Source organism: Parasteatoda tepidariorum, chromosome 1 (genome assembly GCF_982258835.1).
Source record: "Parasteatoda tepidariorum strain Cologne lab strain chromosome 1, Ptep-v5.0, whole genome shotgun sequence".
Classification (NCBI taxonomy): Eukaryota; Metazoa; Arthropoda; class Arachnida; order Araneae; family Theridiidae; genus Parasteatoda; species Parasteatoda tepidariorum.
This window is the reverse complement of record NC_141755.1, coordinates 111,668,443-111,692,905: the sequence shown is the minus strand read 5'-3', so window position 1 is coordinate 111,692,905 and position 24,463 is coordinate 111,668,443. Positions and strand designations below refer to the sequence as shown.

At 31.3% G+C, this 24,463-nt stretch overlaps 1 protein-coding gene across 10 annotated transcripts in view; it reads right to left on the bottom strand.

Annotated features, from left to right (window-relative positions):
• LOC107439267 (disks large homolog 1) overlaps positions 1-24,463 on the bottom strand; it is a 140,694-nt gene that overhangs the window by 41,522 nt on the left and 74,709 nt on the right. For 9 of the 10 annotated variants that reach the window (XM_087150410.1, XM_087150416.1, XM_087150415.1 and 6 more), the window contains 8 exons: positions 17,843-17,890; positions 16,688-16,812; positions 15,863-15,965; positions 12,678-12,875; positions 11,770-11,941; positions 8,321-8,399; positions 5,830-5,986; positions 1,404-1,506 (listed from right to left, as the gene is read on the bottom strand). In XM_087150410.1, the coding sequence (XP_087006536.1) occupies positions 1,404-1,506; positions 5,830-5,986; positions 8,321-8,399; positions 11,770-11,941; positions 12,678-12,875; positions 15,863-15,965; positions 16,688-16,812; positions 17,843-17,890 (985 nt within the window). Of the gene's footprint in view, positions 1-1,403; positions 1,507-5,829; positions 5,987-8,320; positions 8,400-11,769; positions 11,942-12,677; positions 12,876-15,862; positions 15,966-16,687; positions 16,813-17,842; positions 17,891-23,916; positions 24,107-24,463 lie in introns of those variants that run through there. The other variant, XM_087150419.1, reaches the window with a different exon arrangement.

The window sequence follows — 24,463 nt, the reverse complement described above, 5'->3', positions numbered from 1 at the left end:
TTATAATTCCTTATTCTTATTTATATTTTCCATTGTGGGGACTCGGGGGCACTGTCAGTTTTTGGTCTCACCACTGACAACAGAAAGGCTCCTGTATGAGTTAGCTGGCAGTGTTCTGCTAGCACACATATCTTAAAATTTTTGTCGTTTTCTGTTAGAATTGTAATCTGATTTTCTATACTATAATACACATTCACAAGGTTTTTAATATAACTCTTGATATTTCTTATTTCTATTATTGAAGAAATTATAGAATGTTAAATGGCATTTTAAAAACATTGAAAAATGTATTTTTAAGAATATTGTAGGTACATTAAAAAAACGTTTTATTCTGACAAATATGTGAGTTAAGCGATCTTCTTTGGATGAAGATAATTTGAAAAAAAAAAACATCCTGATGTTTCGATAAACTCTGAAATGGACTTTTATAAATTCGGCTTAAAATGTCGCATAACATATCTTTCAATTATGATCAGCTATTATTCCTTTAATTACAAACTTACTTTACAATTCTTACCAGCACTATATACATATATCTTATACGATAGTCCCCTTTTAAACTAAGTTCGTAAGGTCCTTAAGAGACTGTATTTTATTGCGTTTATATTAACCACAACAATCTTTTTCAAAAACTCCAATTATCTGTTTACAACATCTTAAGGTTTGAAATTTTAATTTAAAAATAACTTAACGATTGCAATTAGATGCCACGGTTTCCTAAATATTTTAATGACCTCATAAAATAATAATGTTTGCTTTCCACGAGCACAAGATTGTGATCAAAATTATGAACAAGGCCCAAATGCAAAACAGTATTCTTAATGGTAAAATCTTCACGTGCCTTTTGGGCGTATAGGGCGTCAACACAGATTAAAACATCCTAAAATAAACATCACGAGAAGCTATTATAAATATTCGCGTTTAATTTCGATGTTTCACTTTTGCAATTGGGTATAATATGAAAAAAGCACAACTACTTCCACTTACTAGGAATAACATTTACCTTTTAGTTTAATTAATAAACTGAGTTTTAAATATGCTTACTAAATTCATAAACTTCGGTAAAACAACAATATAAATTATTTCCAAAGGAACTAGACTAATACAATTCCAACCTGGCGAGTAGCGACTTATAAACAAAACACTTCGTTTGATGCTTTTACTTGTTGCTAGAAATCAGGTTCGCAGAAAATGCTGTTTACTAGTTAAATTTAGTAGGAATAACACGATCTGTGACGTAGGCTATAGTATACCCAATTAGATTTTTCTTTTAAAATAATGTGTTCAGTCATAATTTTTAATAAATTTTGAATTTGACTTTTTAAAAGGGACGACGTTTAAGGATTTCCAATAGACATGACACGCTTCGGATATCTTACAACATGAGACTGAAAAATATTTACCGTCCGGCCTGTACTGTACCACCATGGTGACAGTTTGTCCAGCTCCTTTCAGGGCTGCTGCCGCCTGTTCGTGCGTCGCATGTCTCAAGTCATTGCTATTCACCTGCAATGAAAAAAATAAATTAGTGAATTGATAAGAAGTCATTCGCGGTGGGTTGATTTTTACAAATGTAATCTAAGCAATGAATTGGTATGGTAGTTAATAACTAATGTTAATATAGTCTATATGACAGAGTATCTTGCATTAATTATTATTTATTTAAATAGATCACTTCAATTTAAAAACTAATATAATAAAATACCGTGGTAACATCTATTGAGTATAACATCAATTAGAATGCTGCAGTTCTTGTAATCTTTCATTGTCTGAAATTATTGCCATTCTTTCAGTTTGCCAACGTTCAATTATTGAAATTCTCCTGCTTTGTTTTTATTTTGAGCTATGGCTCACCCATACTTGAAATATAATTTGTCTATGTAAAGAACTCCCCTAGCCATTCGTCGGTAGTGGTGATTATGGTTACAAAGTTTAACAATTTCAAGTAGGGTCATAATTTAGGACAGGTTTTGACTCAGGTCAGCGAGAGAAAGGAAGAAAGAAGCTCCCCTCTTTGAAATGCGTTATTTCTTGTTTCCATAGCAGCAGACGGTCTTAGACTTCGTGGTGAGGGGAGTTTCTTCTATAGACAAACTATACACGTTCTGAGAGATACACTTCTTCCACTGCTCCCTCATATCCTCCTATATTGCGGATTTGATGTTATCTTGCAACAGTCTCGTCTCGTATTGTTATCGGCCATCGAGAAAATCTATCTATTCTGATATTTTATTAATACAAGGTTTCATTGTATTTGTAGTAAGTATACGCTTTCTTCAAAATACTATTTAATATTCGTATCTATCTTATCAAATTGTAAGAGACAGTTAGATTATCTGTGTAAGATAAAATGGTGTGTTTATTGTGTAATACAGTTTTGACTATTTTGAAAAATTGAACAGTCTCGTAAGGAACATAAATACTTCAATTTAGAAGGTAAATTTCGACGAAAAAGTACTTATTGAAGAATACTTAGTCTTAACTTTTTGAACAGTATTTAATTATGTGTAGTTGCTCGTTGAAAAATATCAATGGAATAATAGGTTAATAGAGAGTATAGAAAATTGTTTCAAAAAACATATTCATCACATATTTTTTTTTTTAAATATAGTGATTAAATGAATACTATTTGATTCTAGTAAGTATTTAAATCAATAAACTACGACGGAAATGGGGACGTTTTACGGTACTTTAACGAAATTAAATTCGAAAAACCTTTCACAAAGTTCATTTTTTAAAAGTGTTATTATTTTTAGTATCTTATCAAACTGCTGTATTAAAAAAAAAAAAAATACTAGAGATATAGTGACTGTTAAAATTGGACGTTTTGCATGATTAAGAAATTTTCACAAAAAATTTCCGTTTTTCTCAAAAATATATTCCTTAAGCCACTCCTTACCTGATAAAAACTAACCCATCAAAGCCTTTTTTCAGGTAAACACACCCAAATAATAAATTTTACTTCTCTTAATTCCCATCCCAGAATTTTTTTATTTTAGCATACGTGAACAGTTTTCAGGGCCTCTTAAAAGTGATAAAATCGATCCTTTTTAATTTCAAGTACAGAGAGTCGTGATGGCTCACGGGATAGAGCCATTCCAATAATATGAACCGAGTTCGAATCCCAGCTATGGCTGGTTGATAGAAATTCCGCATCCAGCTTGCACCGACCACAGTGCTAACGTAAAATATCCTCAGTGCTAGACAGATCATGGGTAAGGTTGCTGTAAGGCTAGGCTAACCGTGGGTGGTTTTAACGGTTTTCCTCTCTCTGTAACGCAAATGTGGATTAGTTCCATCAAAAAGTCCTCTACGAAGACAAATTTCTCCCAATACTTGATCCAGGAGCTCCCTTGTTTTCGGAATTGGATTCAAAATGACAAGGCTTTGTAATGGAACATAATGAGTCGTAACCCCCCCCCCCAAAAAAAAAAATATTGGGTCGGCTGTTCAACGACGGTTATAAAATGAAATAAAAATTCCAAGTACTAGTTTAAGAAAACGGACGAAATTATTATGAGTCATCTTTTTCCAGATATTTTTTAATAAATTAATTCTTTTTTTATTTAATAAGTTTTATGAAGTATTCATAGAGGCAGAAAATTTATAGGATCATATAAATAAATTTTTCAAAAACTTTTTTACATTAAAATTGTCTTTTTTATTATAAACTCTTTAAATAATAATATTTATTAATTATTTATATTTAACAATTATTTAGATTTAACACATTGTTTTGAAAACAATAATAAAAACAAATTAAACTAGATGATATTTTTAGCATGAAAATAATATTTTTTTTTCGTGTTACACTTTTTAATGACTCTAGCACAACACAAAAGGCAATTTATTTTCATATATTATAAATTGCGTGACGAGAAAAAACATTTTGCCTAATGAATTATTTATGTTGGTCATTCCATATTGATCAAATACAAGGTCGGTAAACACAGAAGGGTGTGGCGAGATAACTTTCTCCCCTCCGTTCAGCAACCAAAAGTAAGTTTTAACATAAATAAATTTTATTCGAAATAAATTGAACGCAAAATGAATAAAATATAAAAAATCAATGCATTTAATTATGTTACATAAAAGCGCAACCTGCTGTCAAATTTAATTAAACCAATTCTAACAAAACTGGGTTAATTTTATTTTATAGGAACAAGTTATATTTGTCTATTTTACGTTTGATCTGCCTTTTTCTATTTCTTCTGGATTTTCAGTTTTTTTTCTCACTGACCTAAGAATTAAAAATTTGCCACTTTAAACTAAATTAAACTCACACTAAAAATCGTGAAAAATCAATCGAAAAATCATTTTTTTAATTTTGACCATTTAATATTCATTAAATGATATAAAAAACATATTACTTTCTGAAATAATAATTTGTAAAATATTTGACACTATTAGTGTTATTTTGCTTTTTTATTACAAAAACTTGTTTTTGTGAGTGCTTTGTGTAGTGTTTCTCACAAAACAAGAATTTTGCATCGAGCTGGAAATAGAGATAGTTCCATGCGCTGTTATTTTGATAACTATTCCATGAAACTTTAGATCAATAAAAAAACTTGTACAGAAAAAAAATTCAAGATAGGGTGTAATAACATATTTTTTAGTCATTTAAATGTTCCAAATGTTAAATGTTCAAAAACGTTCATAAAGGGACGATTTTCATGTTCTTTTTGTTGGCGAAACTTGCTTTTTCTACTCTGTATGGAAATTAGTAGAAAAATGTGCACTTTCCCCCCTACAATTTGAAATGTAAATAGAGTTGAAATTAACAAATAATCTTTGAATTTAAGGAAAAATTTAGCGCAAAGAGATTAATTAAACTAAAAAAAATTTAAATGTTTCATGTTATAGCATCCACTGTAGCCTTAAGGAATCCACTCCACATTTTGGGTTAAATTGCTTAAAGGTATAGACCTAATTTTTTCACTGAGAATACGAAGGTGAACTTTTGCCTTAGAGCTTGGATTTTATTGATTAATTCCTAAATTTTTATTCTGAAATTGAAAATAATCAGTATATGAAACTGCATTCAAATAGTCCAATTATATGTAAGATAAATTACACGATAAAATCAAGTCTGAGACTTGGAATTGTTGCCAGTAATACAAATAACATTAAAAGATGTGATAGTTTGATTCAAACGGTACTAGTGATTATGTGACATCATAATTTTGCCTCACCAAAAGAAAATTCACCTTATGGAATTGTGCACGATGTTAATTCTGCATTTATTTGGATTTCATTAAAAAATAAGTTTTAATTTTTGCAGTTTTAAGTTTTATGTTTGGTAAAAAAAAATTTGAAAAACATTTTGTGTAGAGTTCCTTGGATTAGACTTTTGTAATAATGAGTTTTACTGTATATAAAAACCTTACATTTTCTTACTATTTCTATCTCGATTATTATTATTAGAAAATCTTGATTATAAGTTATTTCGCCTCGTTTCTGTAAGGAAATAAAAAAGTCGTCAAAATAAGAGACTATAAAATTTAACCACATGAATGATGTGCATGTGGATGTTATTAAAACACAAAATAAAATAATAACTGCGTTTTTTTATGACGAAATTGTAACACGAGTTTGAGTTGAAATAAACACATCTAAAGAAAAACCAGCACATGTTTGTTCGAGTTTATCCACAGGTGACAAAACGATCTAAGAAAAATACGAGAACAAATTATTTCGTGATCCTTTTGAAGCGAAATAGAACAACAGAAGTTACAGGTAATTTTACCTTTAATTAAGAATTATAATTGAATTTATTGAGTTGATTTTTAAATAATTTTACAACATTTTTGTGACTCTAAAGAGACTCACCGACAAAATCTGGTCTCCTCTCTTGAGTTCACCGCTCATGTCTGCCGGTCCACCGGTCAAGATGAAAGAGATGAAGATCCCTTCGCCGTCTTCACCACCCACTATGTTGAAACCAAGTCCAGTCGATCCTTTATTCAGGATAACTTTACGAGGTTCCCTGAAATCATTACAACAAAACATTCAACAACTTCTGACAGGGTGTGCAGTCAAATATCAGGAAAAAAAAAGCACATTTTAAGTACTTTTGAAGCACTTAAAAAATAATTTTAAGCGAAATACAGCACTCAAAAAAATATTTTTACTACTCTCTTCACGATTATAATAGCCACCATAAAAAAATAGAGAGATTTTTCGGTTCGATTTCAGAGGGTGGAAAAATAAACCTGAAATTGAGAATACCTTGTAAAATGCAACAGAGTTGCACATGAGAGTGCTGGAATCTCACCGAACTCAGCTCGGTAGACGCACATGCTGACTCGCAAATACTTCATCAAACATGTAACATGATGGGCGCTTTCATACGCTAAGGATCAACGTTAGGGATTGTGGTTGAATGAATTGTGATAACGTTAAAAAAAGCATCGTAAAAAGCACGATTTTGCATAATACGTGGCGGTAAAAAAAATCTCTTTTTCGTAAAGGGAAAATTCAGCACTTTTTAAAAACACCTAATGAAATAAGCACCTTTAAGCACTTTTTGAAAACGCTATGCACCATGAATAAGAAATACCATGCGAAGGTTCTGCAGCCTAGAGAAATGCCGTGACAGATTAGAAATTTCTCTAAAATTTCTATAAAGCAAAAATTTCTGCAAACCGCAATGCCAAAGTTTTTTTTAACTCCTATTTCATTCTTTCAAGTTATTATACTAATGAGCGCAATTCAAAAATTATTTTTATCTGATTTTGAATTAAATAAGAAACTATCACTATATTATCAAGATAATAAAGAACATTCTATTCTCTAGTATTTTATTTAGGATATTAGAAGTCGTTCTATTACAGTCCCGGCCAAATGATTAGAAGCACTCTAAGATTCTATGTAAAATCTTAATTATCAGGTGATATTCTATACAGCTTTATTGTTTTTACGAGATTGTTTGCACTTGTTTACGTTGCTGTATCAATGGGTTAACATTGTAATGCAATACGTTTAAAATAACTACGAATAGGAGGAAAAAATCTCCCGTATTAAAGCCCATTACATGGATGCTTAAATATAAAAGTATCGCATATAAACTCGAGCATGTAATTATTAAAAACATGTAATTATTAAAAAAACAACAATGCGTCTAATAATTTGGTTTAAATATTAACATATACTAATATATTACCTGCGGTTAATTCAACCCATTGATAGACGAACGTAAACAAGTGCAAACCGCGTAAAAACAATAAAGCTGTATAGAGTATCACCTGATAATAACGATTTTACACAGAATCTTAGAGCGCGTTTAATAATTTGGACCTTAATTATTGTTAAACACTTAATGTTTACTTCTTTGAAAAGATATGAAAACAATTAGTGATAGTCAACAAAAGAATTTTCGATACAGCTAATTGTCTACCAAGGGAATCATGAAAAGCACTTTGAAGACCAATGGCATGAAAGTCAGCATTGCGCTCCTGCCGCTTTTACTTCCCGATGAAGTCTCCTTCATTCGGAAGTCGACCTATTCGATGAGTAGCTGCTTTCTATCGAACTGAAGCTGATTCGGGTAGAAACTGAGAATAGAATATCGGTTAACGGAAGCTCTATCCCTCACTCGAGACAATTCTTATCACCGAATCTATAGAATAAATGAGTTTGTTTTTAAAAAAATAATTAAGCATGAAAATAGAAAATATTCATTTATTTTAATGGTGGGTACTTGGGTCTTTTTCCCATTTCCCTCATAAATGTCAGAAATGCTACTCTGTTATCGTTACACAGTGGGCATCTGTGGCTGAGCCATGGCACGGAGTAGCGTCTCCCACGTCATACAACAACAAACCCGTTTATAGGGACGGTTACAAAAAGAAAGAACACAGATGTAGTAGTAGTTCGTTTACGTCGCACTAGAGCTGCATCCCTGAGGATGATCCGAAGACATGCCATCACAATTTTGATCCTCAGATGAGGGGACAGCACCCCCGCTTCTGTAGCCCGACCACCTGCACGCGAAGTCGAGTACTTTACGATAGAACAGTTTAACGAGGAACTATACAGCACACCCTCGATTCCTTCGTAGACCGATCCAAGTGGTCACTCACCTGCACACTGACAGCAGACAGTGAGGTTTGACTTTGGTGTTCTACTGAGAACCGTGTCTTAAGGATCAGTCCACTGCGGAACACATAGAACAGAGAGAAAGTTAGATCCATGCCTACAGTGGGCTTTGAACTCACAACCACTGGCCCCGTAGTCCAGTACAGTAATCACTGGACCAGTGATCGGCAAATAGAAAATATAAATATTAAAATAAATAAGAAAAAAAATGATGGATGTATACCTCGTAAATTCCTCATCTGCAGCCACTTTAGGAAGGATGGCATTCATCAAGGAATCCGTGTCATACTTTGAGAGAGGCACTGCAAAATATGAAATTATTTATTCTATCAACTGTTTCGACACGATTAATACAAAATTAGATGTAACAAATTAACTTTATTAAAATACGAAATGTATGTCTCAGCATTTTATAGAGCGGACAACAGTTGCAAACAAAAGATATTCTTACAAAAAAACATAATAATTGTTAGACTATTAATTTAAAAATTATTCAATATTTAACTTATGAAATAACTTTTTAATGTGTCTACTACTACAAAAAAAAGAGTATATAGTAATTCCAATTGACTAGTATATAAGACATCGATTCTAGGGGGTGGGGTGACTCCTCCCTCATCGTTTACTATTGAAAAGTAGCATAAATGGGTGACTTTGAAGTTTCATCTAGTCTAGTTTATTCTAATTATGGGAGATAACATCCAGCAGTTATCTTTTGGGGGAATCGTAGATCTCGAAAAGCACATAAATGACGGTTATTTGTAATCTATCCTACGAAGCAGCATTCACTAACAGTTTGGCAGAAATAGTTGAAAGCCTTTAATGATAGAACCACACATATAATTTTAGATGGAAGGTCACTAATGGAGTCGATTCCCACATGAACCAAATTATTATTTGAGTCGTGATGGCTCAGGGGATAAAGGATTCGCCTTCCAATAAGGTAAATTGAGTTTGGATGGCTAATCGATACGAATTCCGTATCTGGCTCGCGCGAGTACAACAGTACGTCACACCCGTTTATAGGGCGGACCCATTCATTCATCCACAAATCATCATTTTGTCCCGAACCAGAGAACGAACAATCTCTGAATCAGTACCCTCAGATTTGCAATGGGAAAATGGAGGACTTTGTGACCCGGAGTCGTAAACTCAAAATTGGGTCGGCTGTTCAATACGACAATGAATGAGACGAGTGTAAAAATATCAATGCTAGTTTGAATGCCCGATGAAACTAGACGATGTCTTTCAATTCTTCCTATTATCTTGGGGTAATCGAAGAGTTTTTTTTTTATTTTTTATTTAATCTTATCTTCCACTTTGGTGATTTCTCATGTTCTGATAACGTTTTTTTCTTCCTTATTTAAATAATAATTAGCAATCCCTAATCAGCATGCATTATTTACTTCATTTTTGAAAAGGATTTGAAAAATAAACATTAAGGGTGTTGTTTAGAAAATACCAGTTATATTCGTCGTTAAATGAAATCATTCTTAGATTTCATTATTCAGCATTCTCATTTTTTTCCATTATAAATCCTCAATTATATTACATTTTTTTTCGTACTTTATCTGTTGATTGAAAAAGAATATCTATAAAATTTCCGTTTTAGAGGTGGCAACACAACGTTAGCATTTTTTTTTTTTAATGCTCATAATGATCTCGGGGTTCAAATCACTACAAAACGCCTACAATGTCAGAGAGGATTCTGAATAATAATCAACTTGTACATTACTGCGCAGAGCGCCATCTGTTGGATTTTAGAAATATTAATAACAGTTCCCCCCCCCCGATGAACTTTCAGTTCATTACAAATTAAACATTTCAAAATATTAACAGAATTATATTTACAAAAAATTTATCAGAATTATATTTACAAAATATTTATCAGAATTATATTTACAAAATATTCATCAGAAATACATTTACAAAATATAATTAAAAATTATATTTAAAAAAAATGTGAAGTAGCAATGCTTCTAAAAAATATTATAAATCTAAATTTCTTACCTTATGAACATTTCTCAATTATATAACAATTATAATTCAACAATATTAAACGAATTCCTAAAATAATATGTTTTATAAACATTAGTTTAAACCACTTACCAAATATTTTCTTTATAAATGAAATTATTGAAATTTAATAAATAAAATATCAAATTTAAATAAATAAATTATTTTAAATTTCATAAATAACTAAAATATAAATTATCCAATCATAGATAATAATAAAACAATTTTTAGGATCCTTACTCATTCAAAATATATTCCATTTTAAACAAACATATATTTAAACAAGAATCAAATATGCATTAAATACAAGAAATACATATACATTAAATTTTCTTTCAATCAAAAAATTCAAAATATTAAATACGATGGTCGCAGGGTTCAAATCATTATAAAACGCTATTAAAAGAAAATAAAACATTATATTATCTATAAAAAAATACGATTCACTACAAATTGAGGAAAATTGTGATAGCCGCAATGCGATCACAGGTTACCTAATGGCAAAATGGTTGTAGTCTAATTTTTTTTTGGAAGAGAAACTTTATTGTGTTTTCATATTGAACATCTTTAACTGTTAATCCTGAACTGCTCGGTACACAATTTCACAGACATATTTAAATGCAGCTCAGACACATTCTGTGTAAACTCTTTTGATGACTGAATAGACATTGAACAGTCAATTGAGATCAATAACATTTTCGGATTGGATAATGGTGTTTGATGGAGATTGTAAGCTGCATCCGCTTCGGATTCACAAGTTCATACATGAAATATGATTCGAAAGCTAGGCTTTTTTTTTCAATTTTACACGAATAGTGAATGAATCATTCATATTGCGTGGAAGACAGTCTACGGTCTTGTGAAAGTTATTGGGTACGTTGACAATGGATCCTTTTATCCTTAACTGCTGATCAACACTCAGTTCTCGTATTTGCATGAAAGGAGTTCAGAAAGTCACCATTCGCTCTTCTATAGGGTTCAATTCTCTCAACCACTTTGGTACTTTTATGAGGAACAAGCTTCATGCTTGCGTTTATGTGTAATGTTCCTTTCGTTTTTCCATTTGTGTGTAATGCTTAAGGAATTCCCGTCTACGTTCTTCGGATTTTCATCCTCGGGTAAGTTTAGGCCTTGGCATCGTTTTTTTTTCTTGCGTCAACTCTAATTTTTGGGACCATGTCAATCAGTTTTGACCCTCTTTATGTGTGATATTCACCTGAATGAGTATTGAAAATGATCCAGTTTGAACTGAAGGTTAGAATTTATGATTCTTAATTAAAACAAAAGTATCGTTCAAATGATGAAATTCTCTTTTATTCACAACTCTAGAAGTATTTATGGGATCTCTCTGGTCCCTTATCTCAAAAATAAACTCACCCACTTAATGCATAACAAAATTAAAAGTGGAAAAAAGAATTCTAAGAAAATGATCAAACAGCAGCGGTCGCCATAGAAACGCAAGCGCCCTGTTTACTATTACTCTTGATTATTGTAGTTGAAAAGTGCGTACACCATGCAATCCAAACCAACACCCATTTTGCCAATTGTTCAGTAGCAAAAAGGAATGATGTTAATACTACAATGTCAGAGCGGCATTTGTTGCATTTTACAAAATATTATTAACAGCTGATAATCAGAAACTTTAGAAATTCTTACTGGGTGAAGAGACATCTTCTATGTATGAAGGAGGAGATGAGATATTATGATTGGTGAAAAAATCAGGTGGGAACCTGGTCTTCATTACAGTGAGCACCACGTGGTCTGACGTCGCTTTCAACGTAGCCACCGCTTCTTCGTGTGTCACGCGTTCCAGGTTGACGTCTCCCACCTGCAAATAATCATTAGAATTGTATCATTTCTTTCTGAAACTCGCAAATGTTTATAAATGTGGTATTAAATAATAACTGTCTTCACTATAACCATTGTTAGAAACTGTGTAAAAAAATTAGTAATTAAGAGCAATTAATAATTAAGAGAAAAAATTATGTTCTACTCTATTGGTATGAATGAAAGCAAAATTGGGATGACTTTCATCTAAAACCAATTTATTTGAAGATGAAGCGTAAAGTGGTTTCTGATGATTTTAATACCTCCTTTGCTTTTCTTGATTCCGATTTTAATTTTATACTTATTACTACTAAAGTTCAATTCCGTAGCCTTGTCATTTCGGACCCGATCCAGAAGACAAGAGAACTCTTGGATCAAGCATTGGGAGAAATTTGCCTCGGTGCAGGACTTTTTGATGGAACTAACCCACAATCGCGTTACATGGAGAGGAAGACGAAGAGAAGCTCCCACTGACGGCAAGGGGACTCTAGCTCATGATCCGTCTACTACTGAGGATATTTTACGTCAGCACTGTGGTCGGTGCAAGCCGGATGCGGAATTCATATCGACCAGCCATCGCTGGGATTTGAACTCGGTTCACCTCATTGGAAGGCTCTATTCTCTGAGCCATCACGGCTTCTTGATTTCGATTATAATTTATCAGAGTTTCGTAGCGTGTTTTTCTAATTTGCATGCTTTTTTAAAGAAAAAAAATGTTGAATAAGGATTTTACTTACAGCGAGAAGTTTGTCTCCGACTTGAAGCCTGCCATCCAAGTGAGCCGCACCACCTTCCATCACCTTCGTGATGTAGATGCCATCATCTCCAGGGACGTGCTGATTGCCCACTCCTCCGGCTATACTGAACCCCAGACCTTTGTTTCCTTTCACTAACTCTATCTCCAGAACACGCTCAGGTTTTAGTCTCTTCACCAACTACAACAATTCACAATCTTTACAAAAACGTCATATTTAAATAATTTTACTTTTCATTTCACTAGAAGTATCCGACTAGTTTCGACAACATTGTTTTTCACATATTAATGTAAAATTGAACTAGTTTTTTTCTTTTATTATGAGTAAAAAATTATAAAACCAGGGGACATTATTTTTATTTTAAATGGCCTGTCTTAGGAAAAAACATATGGGCTAAACACAGTAAAAAAAATTTCTCTCACCTAAAACAAAACAAAAAATCCTTTGGATATTTTATTTATTAAGTATCAACTATGTATTGAACTATTATCTTAAAAGCAAGTGCATATACGACTAAGTTAGGGATCAATGCAGTAAAAAAAGCAAATTTTTAAAAATGTCCGCACTTGTCTTTGCCAAAAAACATGCATAAGAAATAAAATTCTACTTTTTTTCTCTTAGCCTGCAGTTCAAAAAGTGTGCTATAAACGTTAACACTCACTAAAAATTGTAAACAATTATTTAAAAAACAACACGTGTTTAAGGTGGTGTGAAATGTAAAATAAAAATCTAACGTATTTAAAGACCTATAATCATTAATCTATCCACCTAGCACAAAAACTGCTATAACTTTGTAACAAATCAAATTACAAACAAAAATAAGGTATTTTAAGAAAGCTTCTGAACTCAATTTCAAAATTTTTGTTAACTAGTCACCTTAAAGACATTCCTGAAAATAAAATCTGCCTTATATAAAGCGCCACACAATAAAGATTTCTAGACAAGGTGAAATGCGGACATCCAGTCGAGCGTCTTCAGGCACCCTTTTTTCTCATCGATTCACACGTCTGGGAAGACTTTACACCACTTTTTGCTAGCTGGACTCCCTTAGACGCACTATAAAATTCTTTGTAAAATTTTAATGATTAGGTGATACTATACAGCAGGGGTGTCAAACTCGCGGGGCGCATGCGGCCCGAGATGAACATTTTTGCGGCCCAATCAATATATCCGACGCAAAGTAAAAATAAAATAGAAATGTGAGTCAGAAAGTAAACTAGCATATGAAATTATAATATACTTTATTCATAAACTATACGGATCATTTTAAATTGTGCGAAAATGTAAAATTCGAATTGGCTTGCGGCACCTGCCCTTCCAGGGATACTGCATCGTATCAAAAATAAGCAGAAAAATTTTCAAATCTTAGAACAGAACTTGAAACAAGGTTTAAAGATTTTAATTCTTTGGAAGATAAATTTCGTTTGTTTTCGTCGATTTTCTCAATAAATAAATACTCAGTACCCAGTAATATGCAAATAAAAGTCATTGAGATTCAGTGTGACTCAAATTTGAAGGCAAAATTCATTGAAGTGGATGTGCCTGAATTATACAAATATTTACCGGCAAGGTTTGAAAATACTCGAAAATTCGCATATGAAATTATTTCCATGTTTGGAAATACTTATTCAGTGCGAGCAATTATTTTCTGTTATGAATGGAAATAAATCTCCTGTCCGAAACCGTATTAATAACGCTCTCGTTGGGTCAATTTTGAAAGTAGTCTCGGCCAATAAAATTTCTCCTGAAATAGGAAAGATAGTAGCAGAGAAGAGATGTCAAGTATCAAACAATAATTTAACTTTACATATGTTTATTACAATGTGCTATTCAAAATAAAAATATTTGTTTCTATGAACATTGATTTTTTTTTTTTTTTTGCGTCCCACAGAAAGCTAAAGTTAAGCATTGTTTATTTGGCCTAAGTTAGCTTTTGAGTTTGACACCCCTGCTATACAGCATTGTTTTTACGTGACTTGCTTACGTTCGTGTATTAATGGGTTAAAGTAAACGATATGCTATATAAATTCGACGATTGGTTGAATTACACCATATATTACATAAATATTTATTATACCAGGCATTATATTAGTATATTGTAATAATTAGATCTCATTATGAGACGCACTATAGTGTTTTTATAATGACATGTTTTGAACGAGTTTATGAGCACTTTTATATTTTATAAGTGTATATGCACTTTTATATGTTTGTTTTGCACTTTTGTATTTAAACCTACATGTTATGGGTTTTTATTCGGGAGATTTTTTTTATGTACTTTCTATTTGTATTTAATTTTTAACGTATTGCATTACAATGTTAACCCATTGATAAACGAACGTAAACAAGTGCAAACATTCGCGTAAAAACAGTAAAGCTGTATAGAGTATCACCTGATCATTAAGATTTTTCATAGAATCTTAGAGTGCATCTAATAATATGGTCACGGACTGCATATACATTTGATTCGTGTCAGTCTGAGGATGATATATAAACTGTCAAAGCGAATCAGGCCAAAAATTGTGTGAATGAATACTTTATACCGAATCAAGCGTTGATGCACACTTTAAAGGCTCATTCGAACAATCATTCAGAAATCCTAAATCAGATGCATTTTTTTCCATTCATAAATTTCTCAACGGACCTTTTTTTCTGGTGCATGAGATTTTTTTAACAGATCTTAGTTTACGTTACACTGATTTTAAATCTACTATTTGTTTCTACCCGAATCTTCAATTAAAACTGTATAGAAAATCGCGAAATGTCGCCGACATACGTCGTAAGGGGCGCTTCCCTATCATAAACTGTTTCTTCGTTCGCTTCTGAACTAGTTAAAGTAGGGAGAACACCCCTAGCCATGCCATTTCGGTTACGATTTCATATTTAATTTCAATCCTGATGATGTACCCTTACATCTCTTAAAGTGTGTCGCATGATTTACACAGTAACAGATAACGTTTCTATTTTGTATATTTCGACAAAAATAAACTAAAAATGTCATTTTAAATTTTTTTGAAAAAATGTGTATCCTTAGCAGCAAAACTAATTTCATATTTGAAATCCCTACTTACAAATGCGACGAAAATGTATTATTCTCGTCAATTTTGGCACTACAATTGGAAACCATGAGATTGTTTACAGAGTGTAAGAATAAGAAATGAATATACCAGCCTGACTGTGTGACCGGCTCTCTTGAGTGCATCGACAGCAACGCAATGAGGAACGTCCACAACATTTGCTTCATTCACTTTCACTATCGCATCGTTCACCCTTAAAAACAAAAGTGATTTCTTTAAATTCACACATTTAATTTCCAAATAACCTATTACAAAGTCTCAAAAGAGGAATAAGCAAGACTTTCCCAATCAGCCTATTACAAGTCCCAATAAAATTTATTTAATCTAATTAGCCTCAAAAGAGGAATAAGCTAGACTTTTCTAATCAGCCTATTACAAGCCCCAATACAATTAATTTAATCTAATTAGCCTCAAAAGAGGAATAAGCAAGACTTTTCCAATCATCCTATTACAAGTCCCAATACAATTTATTTAATCTAATTAGCCTGAGAAAAGGAATAAGCAAAATGCTTCCTATTAGCCATTTTACCCAAATATGACCTTCTTATTTGAAGAAGAAGTCAATCCCACAATTTCAGCGTGGTGCAAAATTAGAGAAATTTTGCAACTAGCCAGTTGTGGCATTTTCAACAGTGGCCACTTCTTAAAACACGCGACCACTACTTTTTCAAAAATTGAACGAGTAAAAAAAAAAAAAAAATTATTTTCTTTAATAATGTAAGGCATTTTTCAAAATATAGTGTTTGAAGCATTTTTTCAAGGTTCACTTTTGAAACGAAAGAAAGCTTTGAAGAACAAGCGTGAAAGAAAGTAATTTGAAAAAAAAATTATAAAATATTCATATTTTTTTAATGAATAAAATACATATTTTCGTGTGGTGGCAGATTTATGTACAATTTTAGTAAAATCACTTACTGCAATCTTCCATCGGCTGCAGCAGCGCCACCTGCGATGAGTTTCGTGATGTAAATGCTTGGGTCATCCCCAATGTGGGGATTATCAACACCACCAGCTATGCTGAAACCCAATCCAGTGCCACTCTGAAACAAAGACAAACAATTATTGACTGAATGTAAACAATAACAAACTTACACTAAAATCGGAAGAAATTTAGAAAACTTCCGATGTATCCCTCCGCTTATGTTATGAGGCGAAGTGTTAAAAGGCTAGGAAGTTTTATTATTCTGATGCGTGTTTAAATTTACGTGTGATTTTTACCATTCATAAGAATTTTCCGCAATTTATAATCTACTAAAAGGTCGTGAGCCTAAAATAAATTCAACAAAATTAATATTACAATATAAATACAGAGATGCCAACTGCTCCGGACGCGCCTAAATAATTTAAAAAACGGTAAATAATTACAAAGTAAATTTACAAATATTTGACTAATTTTGCTTACTTTTTAAAAGGTTCAGCATGACGTAACTATAACAAAGTGTTGAATTACATAAGCCTTCGAATTATTTAGAAATAGTGGTTGATAAAAACCCAGTAAATTGAATTTATTGAAGGAGGAATCACAATTAATAAACTACCACTCGAAAATATTTATTCGCTGTCCGGAGCAAGTTGGCATCTCTGTAAATAAAGCGTAAGGTTTGCTTCGCTTTAGTGTTAATCTTAAAATTATGTAAAATATCAGTGGTTGTTTATTTTTTGGGTAGCATCATAACAAGTTTGGGGATAATTCATTTGTTATTTGTTTCTTTCATAACTAAATTGAAAGAACGCGTAATATTGCGAACACTGCAAGCGTAATAATATTGAATGGCGTGTGCTTTTCCAAGCTTAGGTGCAAAAATCAATCGGAAATCGTAGCCCGGAAATTTTACGACGAATTTTAACCTCCAAAGGACCGAGGGACTCTTCGTATGTCTCGATGTCCTACCGTTTTGTATTAGAAAACATTAGATTAGTAATATTTAAAAAAAAATTAAAGGTTGTAAGAGATTTGGTGAGTTCACAAACGGCACTTAATATTTTCGCTCACCAAAAGGTGGCAGTTGATGGGTTGCCAGCAGAGTAAAAAAGCAGCATAAAAAAGTAACGAAAAAAAGTATTTTATACCCTTTCCAGCGTGATTTCTTCATACTCCCAATCTTCTTCGCCATTTGTCTAAAAGAAATTATTTAAACAGTTAACGTACAACAGATTTATATCATTTACACTTATCAGCTCACATTATATCCTCAAAAACAGTGCTTTCTAATATTGCCAAAGCACAATACAATACAGGACTGTTTCAAAATGAGATTACAAACATCTACAACTATTGAATGAAAAATAACTTATAGATAAGATTAACATAGAATGTAGATGGAACTTTAAAATTGCTTTACGTAGGGCGCAGTGAAGCGGAATTCTGCGCGAGTTCATAAGTGAAAATGGCGAGTCCCATGCAGAAAGCATTTTTCCTGTTATAGTTTAACAATTATCATTCTGTTATCACAGCGTCAGTGTTACAATCAAGAACCTCTAAATGGGAACAACATTTGTAGATGGATGTTTGTGCAAAGGAATGAGTAGCGGAAGAATGTACGGCGTGAAATGGTAGTAGATGTTGTCCGTTGTGACCAAGGAAAGTCACATGGAAAATCTCTGTGACGCATCTATACAAAATCCTTCTACATTCTGTGCGCATCGATACATTCTTTTTCATTAAATAGTTATAGCCGTTTGAAATCTCTATATTAATTTTAAATTACAATCTACATCAATACAATAGGAACACCAAAAAGAGGAAAAAATAAAAAAACCGATTCGAAAATAAAGTTTTACCAAGTAAAAATCACAAAGGTAAAAACCCAATCCAGAAGACAAGGGAACTCCTGGATCAAGTATTGGGAGAAATTTGTCTTCTTTCTGATGGAACTAATCCGCATTTGCGTCACATGGAGAGGAAAACCACGAAGAACCTCCAACGGTTAGCCTGACAGCAAAGGGACTCTAATCCATGATCCGTCTACCACCTAGGATATTTCACGTCAGCACTGCAGTCGGCGCAAGTCGGATGTGGAATTCATAACGACTGGAATTCGAGCCCGGTTCGCCGCATTGGAAGACGAACACTCTTTCCCCTGAGCCATCGCGACTCTTGGGATAGATTTCCATCTGAACCGGTGAATGGTGACAATCACATAGTAGCTTTTTGGTAAATGTCTGAAGCATATACTAGGTTCAGTTGAGTACCACTGCCCGGTACTTCGAACACAGATGTTTCTCCTAATCTATCCTCAGCAGACATTAAAATAAATTAAATAATATCAAAGAGTAAATGAATATAAAATCGGATATAACAAATGTTTTGCACATTGACCAAAGCGACTACGTGATTGTTGACATTCACCGGTGAAAGTCGACATTCGTTGGATTTCGGTCATTCACAGTAACATTTATACAAAACATAACATTAAGGAAAATTAAATGAACAATTAATGCGTGAGAGGTTATCTTGCTCTTAGAATACAACAAACATTTAAAATAGCTGCATTATCGAAAATTCCCTTTAAATTCATTTTACCAACTCAATAGAAATAATTTCCTCGTGGTAAGAGTGTGGAAAAATTATGAGACAACTGATTACACGAAAGTAATTAAAACTGCATATAGTCTGTGCTATATATTACGTATAACACAATTTTTGCAAACTAAATTAATTCCAATTGAGGGGCAAAGAAGGCGATTAAGTAGTATCTGACGCATTAAACAGAAACCATTTTCAAACTGCTATTTATCTACATTCACTAAAAAATTATTGTTAATTATTTTGAATACCATTTGGAATTTTATTTCAGTACTTAAAATTACTTAAAGTCATGATGGGTCGTCAAGTGTACAAATTGTTTTGAAAATGATTCGTGTATGTGTGTATATATATATTATATATATATATATATATATATATATATATATATATATATATATATATATATATATATATATGTTAAAGTCTTCAAAATAATCTAAAATTTTTTTTGTATACTTCTTTAGTTACATTTATTAATATCTTACAGACAGTAGTGTAGTTTATTGACATTTACTCGAGAAAAAAAATAAAATAAAAATTCGCCAAATCTTGAATGCTAGGAAAATGACATATTAGCTTAGAAGTTTAAAAAACACTCTTTTTATGTTAATAGTAAGTAACTCAACTTAAGCCTTTATGTTAGATGGACCATAAATTACTTAAATTAATGCTTTTTAACCAGTGTAGAAAGAATCAAATTTTTTTTTGTTGCTACTGATATGTACAGAATAAAATTATGTATAATAACCAATCATTAAATAAATAAATAACTTTGATTACATCCAACCATATTACAATCATACATAAACTTGGTATTAGGTTAATATTTGCTTTTCCTCCTTACAGTATTAGCAGTTAAAAAAAATTTCTGGTAACACTTCAATGTCCTGGAATTCATAAGCCAGGAAAATGACAGCCAAGATAATGACAAATTCGCCATTTTATAGCATATAACTTTACTTCAATTTAATATTTTGGCCTAAGACGTTTACATTCTGCAGAAAACAACATGATTTCTTAAAATAACTGAGATAAATCTATGTAGTTCATGTTATTAATGATTTCAAGAAGCCAGGAAAATGACAACACAAAAACCTACTGATCTTGAAAAATTTTTTGAAATAGATTTTGAACCAGAAAATTGATTCTTTATTCATGCAACAAGACATGTTCATATAGGAGGGTATCTGATCAATCTATTAACATAAGATATTGACTGCTGGCTCTATCTATTTTGGTTATAAAGCACTAAATAAAAGTAGCCAGGAAAATGGCAGATTTTCTTGGGACAGACAAATTATTGACAGAAAAAATTTATTTAAACGAAGTTTTTATAAATAATACCCTCTGCGTATATTCTAGAAATGCTTACACCGGTTTAGATCAAAAAAATTAGATATAGAAAAATTATGGGAAGTTTTGAAGCTAGTTATTATTGGAAACATTGTTTAGGACATGCCAGAAACATGACATTTAAAAGTTCAATTAAAGTTTTTAACTATACAAAACATTCAATGCTAGTGCAAAGTCATTTTAAAATGCTAACAGCAATACAATTTACTATTTTTTTTTTAAAAAAAGTTGTTTTAGTATTATAGTATTTGATCTTCGAGAAAGGGACAGTGAATTGTCATATTTCGTGAGAATCACCCATATATATATATATATAGTTTTTTTTAGTTGGAAGGAGATGTTTGTATGGAATGCCTCGCGCGCTGATTTCAAGTGGGTAAACAGTTTTTATCTTTATTCTGTTTTTGAGATATGTCATAGTTATTGTTACGTCATAGTTATAGATACGTTTATTTAGAAACATACATAAGTTGAGACAAGCATAGTTAAGTTGAGAAACATACATAAGTTGAGACAAGTATAGTTAAGTTCATATAAACAAAGTGAAATTGAGATGTATGCATTTCCTTTGCGCCGGTGAGGAAAAAAAAGCAATGATGTTTCTTGGCTCGAAACTTTCAACTGACTTTGACGCTATTTTGGTGATCTGATTTTAAAAATTAAAATTGTTTTTTTTGACTAATTTTATCCTCTCTTTTCAACAGTTTTTTCTATGTAACTTTATTTTCTAAACAGACGTCGTAACTCTTTGAAATTCAACTTTTTTTTAAGCATGCTAAAACTAGAAATTAGAATAATAGCGAAAATTAATTTGACTTTGTTAAAACAAATAAAGGGCATACCATATATTGTCATAAATAAATTGAAAATGTTGTGCATGAATTAAAAAATTTATATCAGCTTTGATTAATATCTAATAGATAAGAGAGAAAATGTACTTTGCATATTTTAAATCATAATAACACATACAGTCAAAACATGCATCCATTTTAACTGCGTAAAACAGAAAAATAAAAATATTAGGTCAGAGTAATCAGAAAAAATATCAAAGTAATCTGTCAGAGTAATAAAAATCAATCGGAAATTAAACATAATTCTTTTTCTTCAAATTAAAAAAAAAATCTTTCTAATATCTTAACAGTGAGAAGAAAAATCGTATTGTTCTTAAATTTTCTTATATTTTACATCTTCTTTTTTCATCCATAAATTGGACCGATAGGTACTAAACAGAGATGATAAATAATATTTCAAATATATCTTTCAAAATTTTAATTTCCTTAATAATTAAACTTAATTTATTAATTACTGAAATAATTTTTTTTTTTAAAAATTGCTTTTATTTAAAGAATATTTTGCTGATCAAGTCAGTCAAAAACAGATTCAAAACTAATCGAACTTTTGATTAATCATTTTAAGGAAGTATTTATTTTATTTTGTTGTTCTAACTGTTGTCATCCTTTCTAATCTTTCAAAAGGCGAAATAAAAATTATTGTTACAGTAAATTAAATGTCTTGCAATAGGTTGGATCACATTTTTTTGCTGGAGTTTCTCTAAGTAAATTCCTTAAACTGGTTACATGCGTTAAAAATATGGTATTTCTATCGTTTAGAATGATGATATTAAGTATAAACTTCGTACCCGTAAAATTTATTGACGTATATTTATATACTTTAGTGTGCAAAAGTGATTTAATAAACATACATAAAAATACTTATTAACCTAGGTATAATGTTTCATAAACTTAAAAATCACTCGTAATTTTAAATAAAAATAAAAATCACTAACAATATTAAATAAACACGAAAATCATTAATAATATTTTTAAAAAAAACATACAATTCAGAGATTTGCGTGTTTCTTTATCCCATAATGAAGACTAACATGAGATGTTTAAGGGCAAATTGGTTAAGATTGCTTATTTCTTAGTCCTTCCTGCTATATTCTTTTGAAGTTTTGAGTATACAGGGTGCCTCATAAATGTTACAACAAGGGGAAATAGGGCACATCATACGAAACTATGATCGGAAATGTCCCCTTACGCTGCTAGGGGCGCTTTCCTATTATGGACACGTTGTTCGCGTGCCTTTGAGCTTGCACTTATAAATTTCTTCTATATATGCATAAGTTCAAAATGTAGAGAAAACATTAAAAAATTTACAGAACAATGAAAAAAGGTAGAAAGAAAAATAATAAACAAAATAATAAAAATTGGGAAAATAAAAGATATAATCTTTTCATCAGCTCACACGATTAAATCCGCAAAAAGGAGTGCATTCTAATATTGTATCAATATAGCCAGAGCAAAATATATCAATACAATAGTTTGAGGAGCACTAAAAAAATTTTTTTTTCTTCTTAATTTTCCTTGTTTTTTTCTTTTTTTTAAATTTATTTATTATGATATATACATGAATCATTTTCACAAAAATTGTACATTTGATGACCCATCATGACTTTAAGTAAATTTAAGTACTGAAATAAATTTCCAAATGGTATTCAAATTAATTGACAATAATTGCTTAGTGAATGTAGATACATAGCATTTTATAAATGGTTCCTGTCTAATGCGTCAGATACTCTTTAATTGCCTTCTTTGCATCTTATTTAATCAATTAAACAAACGGTTAATTGGAAATAATTTAGTTGCGAAAATTGTGTTATACATAATATATAGCACAGAATGTATGCAGTTTTATTTACTTTTGTGCAAACAGTTGTCCTAGAATTACTTACCATGATTAAATTACTTCTATTGAGTTTTCAAAAATGGTTCTATGATCTAGAATCTTAGGATAGCTACTTTAAAAAATTTCATCATGTTTGTTGTATTCTAAGAACAAGACCTAAATATTTTTTGGCCATTCAACCCTAAATGATCGTCTTTCCTTTTGGGCGACCACGATTTCATAAACAATGTTTATTAGCGAACATACTAACCGAATGTAATTCGAACTATTGTACTTCTAATTATTTCGCAAATATTTAAACTGAAGAAAGTTTCTAATTTTTTCCTCATTGGCGTATTACTTTAATAATTTCTATTAAATATCAAATAAATAATGAATACATGTATATAGTCCATATATAATTATTGTTGTATTTCAATTTGAAAGTGAAAAGAAATATCTTTTTCATGACACATTCAATGTATAATGGCTTTTTAAATTTCTAATTTTTTCCTCATTGGCTTTAATAATTTCTATTAAATATCAAATAAATTATTAAAAATAAACCTGAATGGTGAGGTTGAGGAAGACTTACCCTGATGTAGTTGTAGGGGTGTTGTGGAAAGAGAAATTCGTTCAACCATTTCCGCATCCTTTCACGTAAATCTTTACCGAAAATAGTTTTTCAACTAATTTTAGTTTACATCACTTCACTTAAAAAAACGTACAAAAACAATCCAAATAACCTAACTTAAGTAAGGCGTTACCCTGGACGACACTATCGCAAAAGATAATACACCCTACAGATAAGAACATTTTCAGCTCAACGAAAAAAATTCTATAGCTTTTTTAAAAAAAAACTTTTTATTCACACCCTCGACATCTTAGATATTAGGCAAAATATTTTGACTTTCGTTTTCGTGATTTTTGTGCTAACAAACAGCACAAAACGCAATAAAAAATATGCGAGTCAACTATTTAAAACTAGATATTTGTCAGCCATGAAATTTATTAAAAAATTTAATTCTATTACTGTTTAAACTGATGAAAACCGATTTGAGTACAAATAATAATATTTACAACGTAAATGACATAAAATTAAAGATATTCATCCACTATTTAATAAAAAAATACTGATTTTC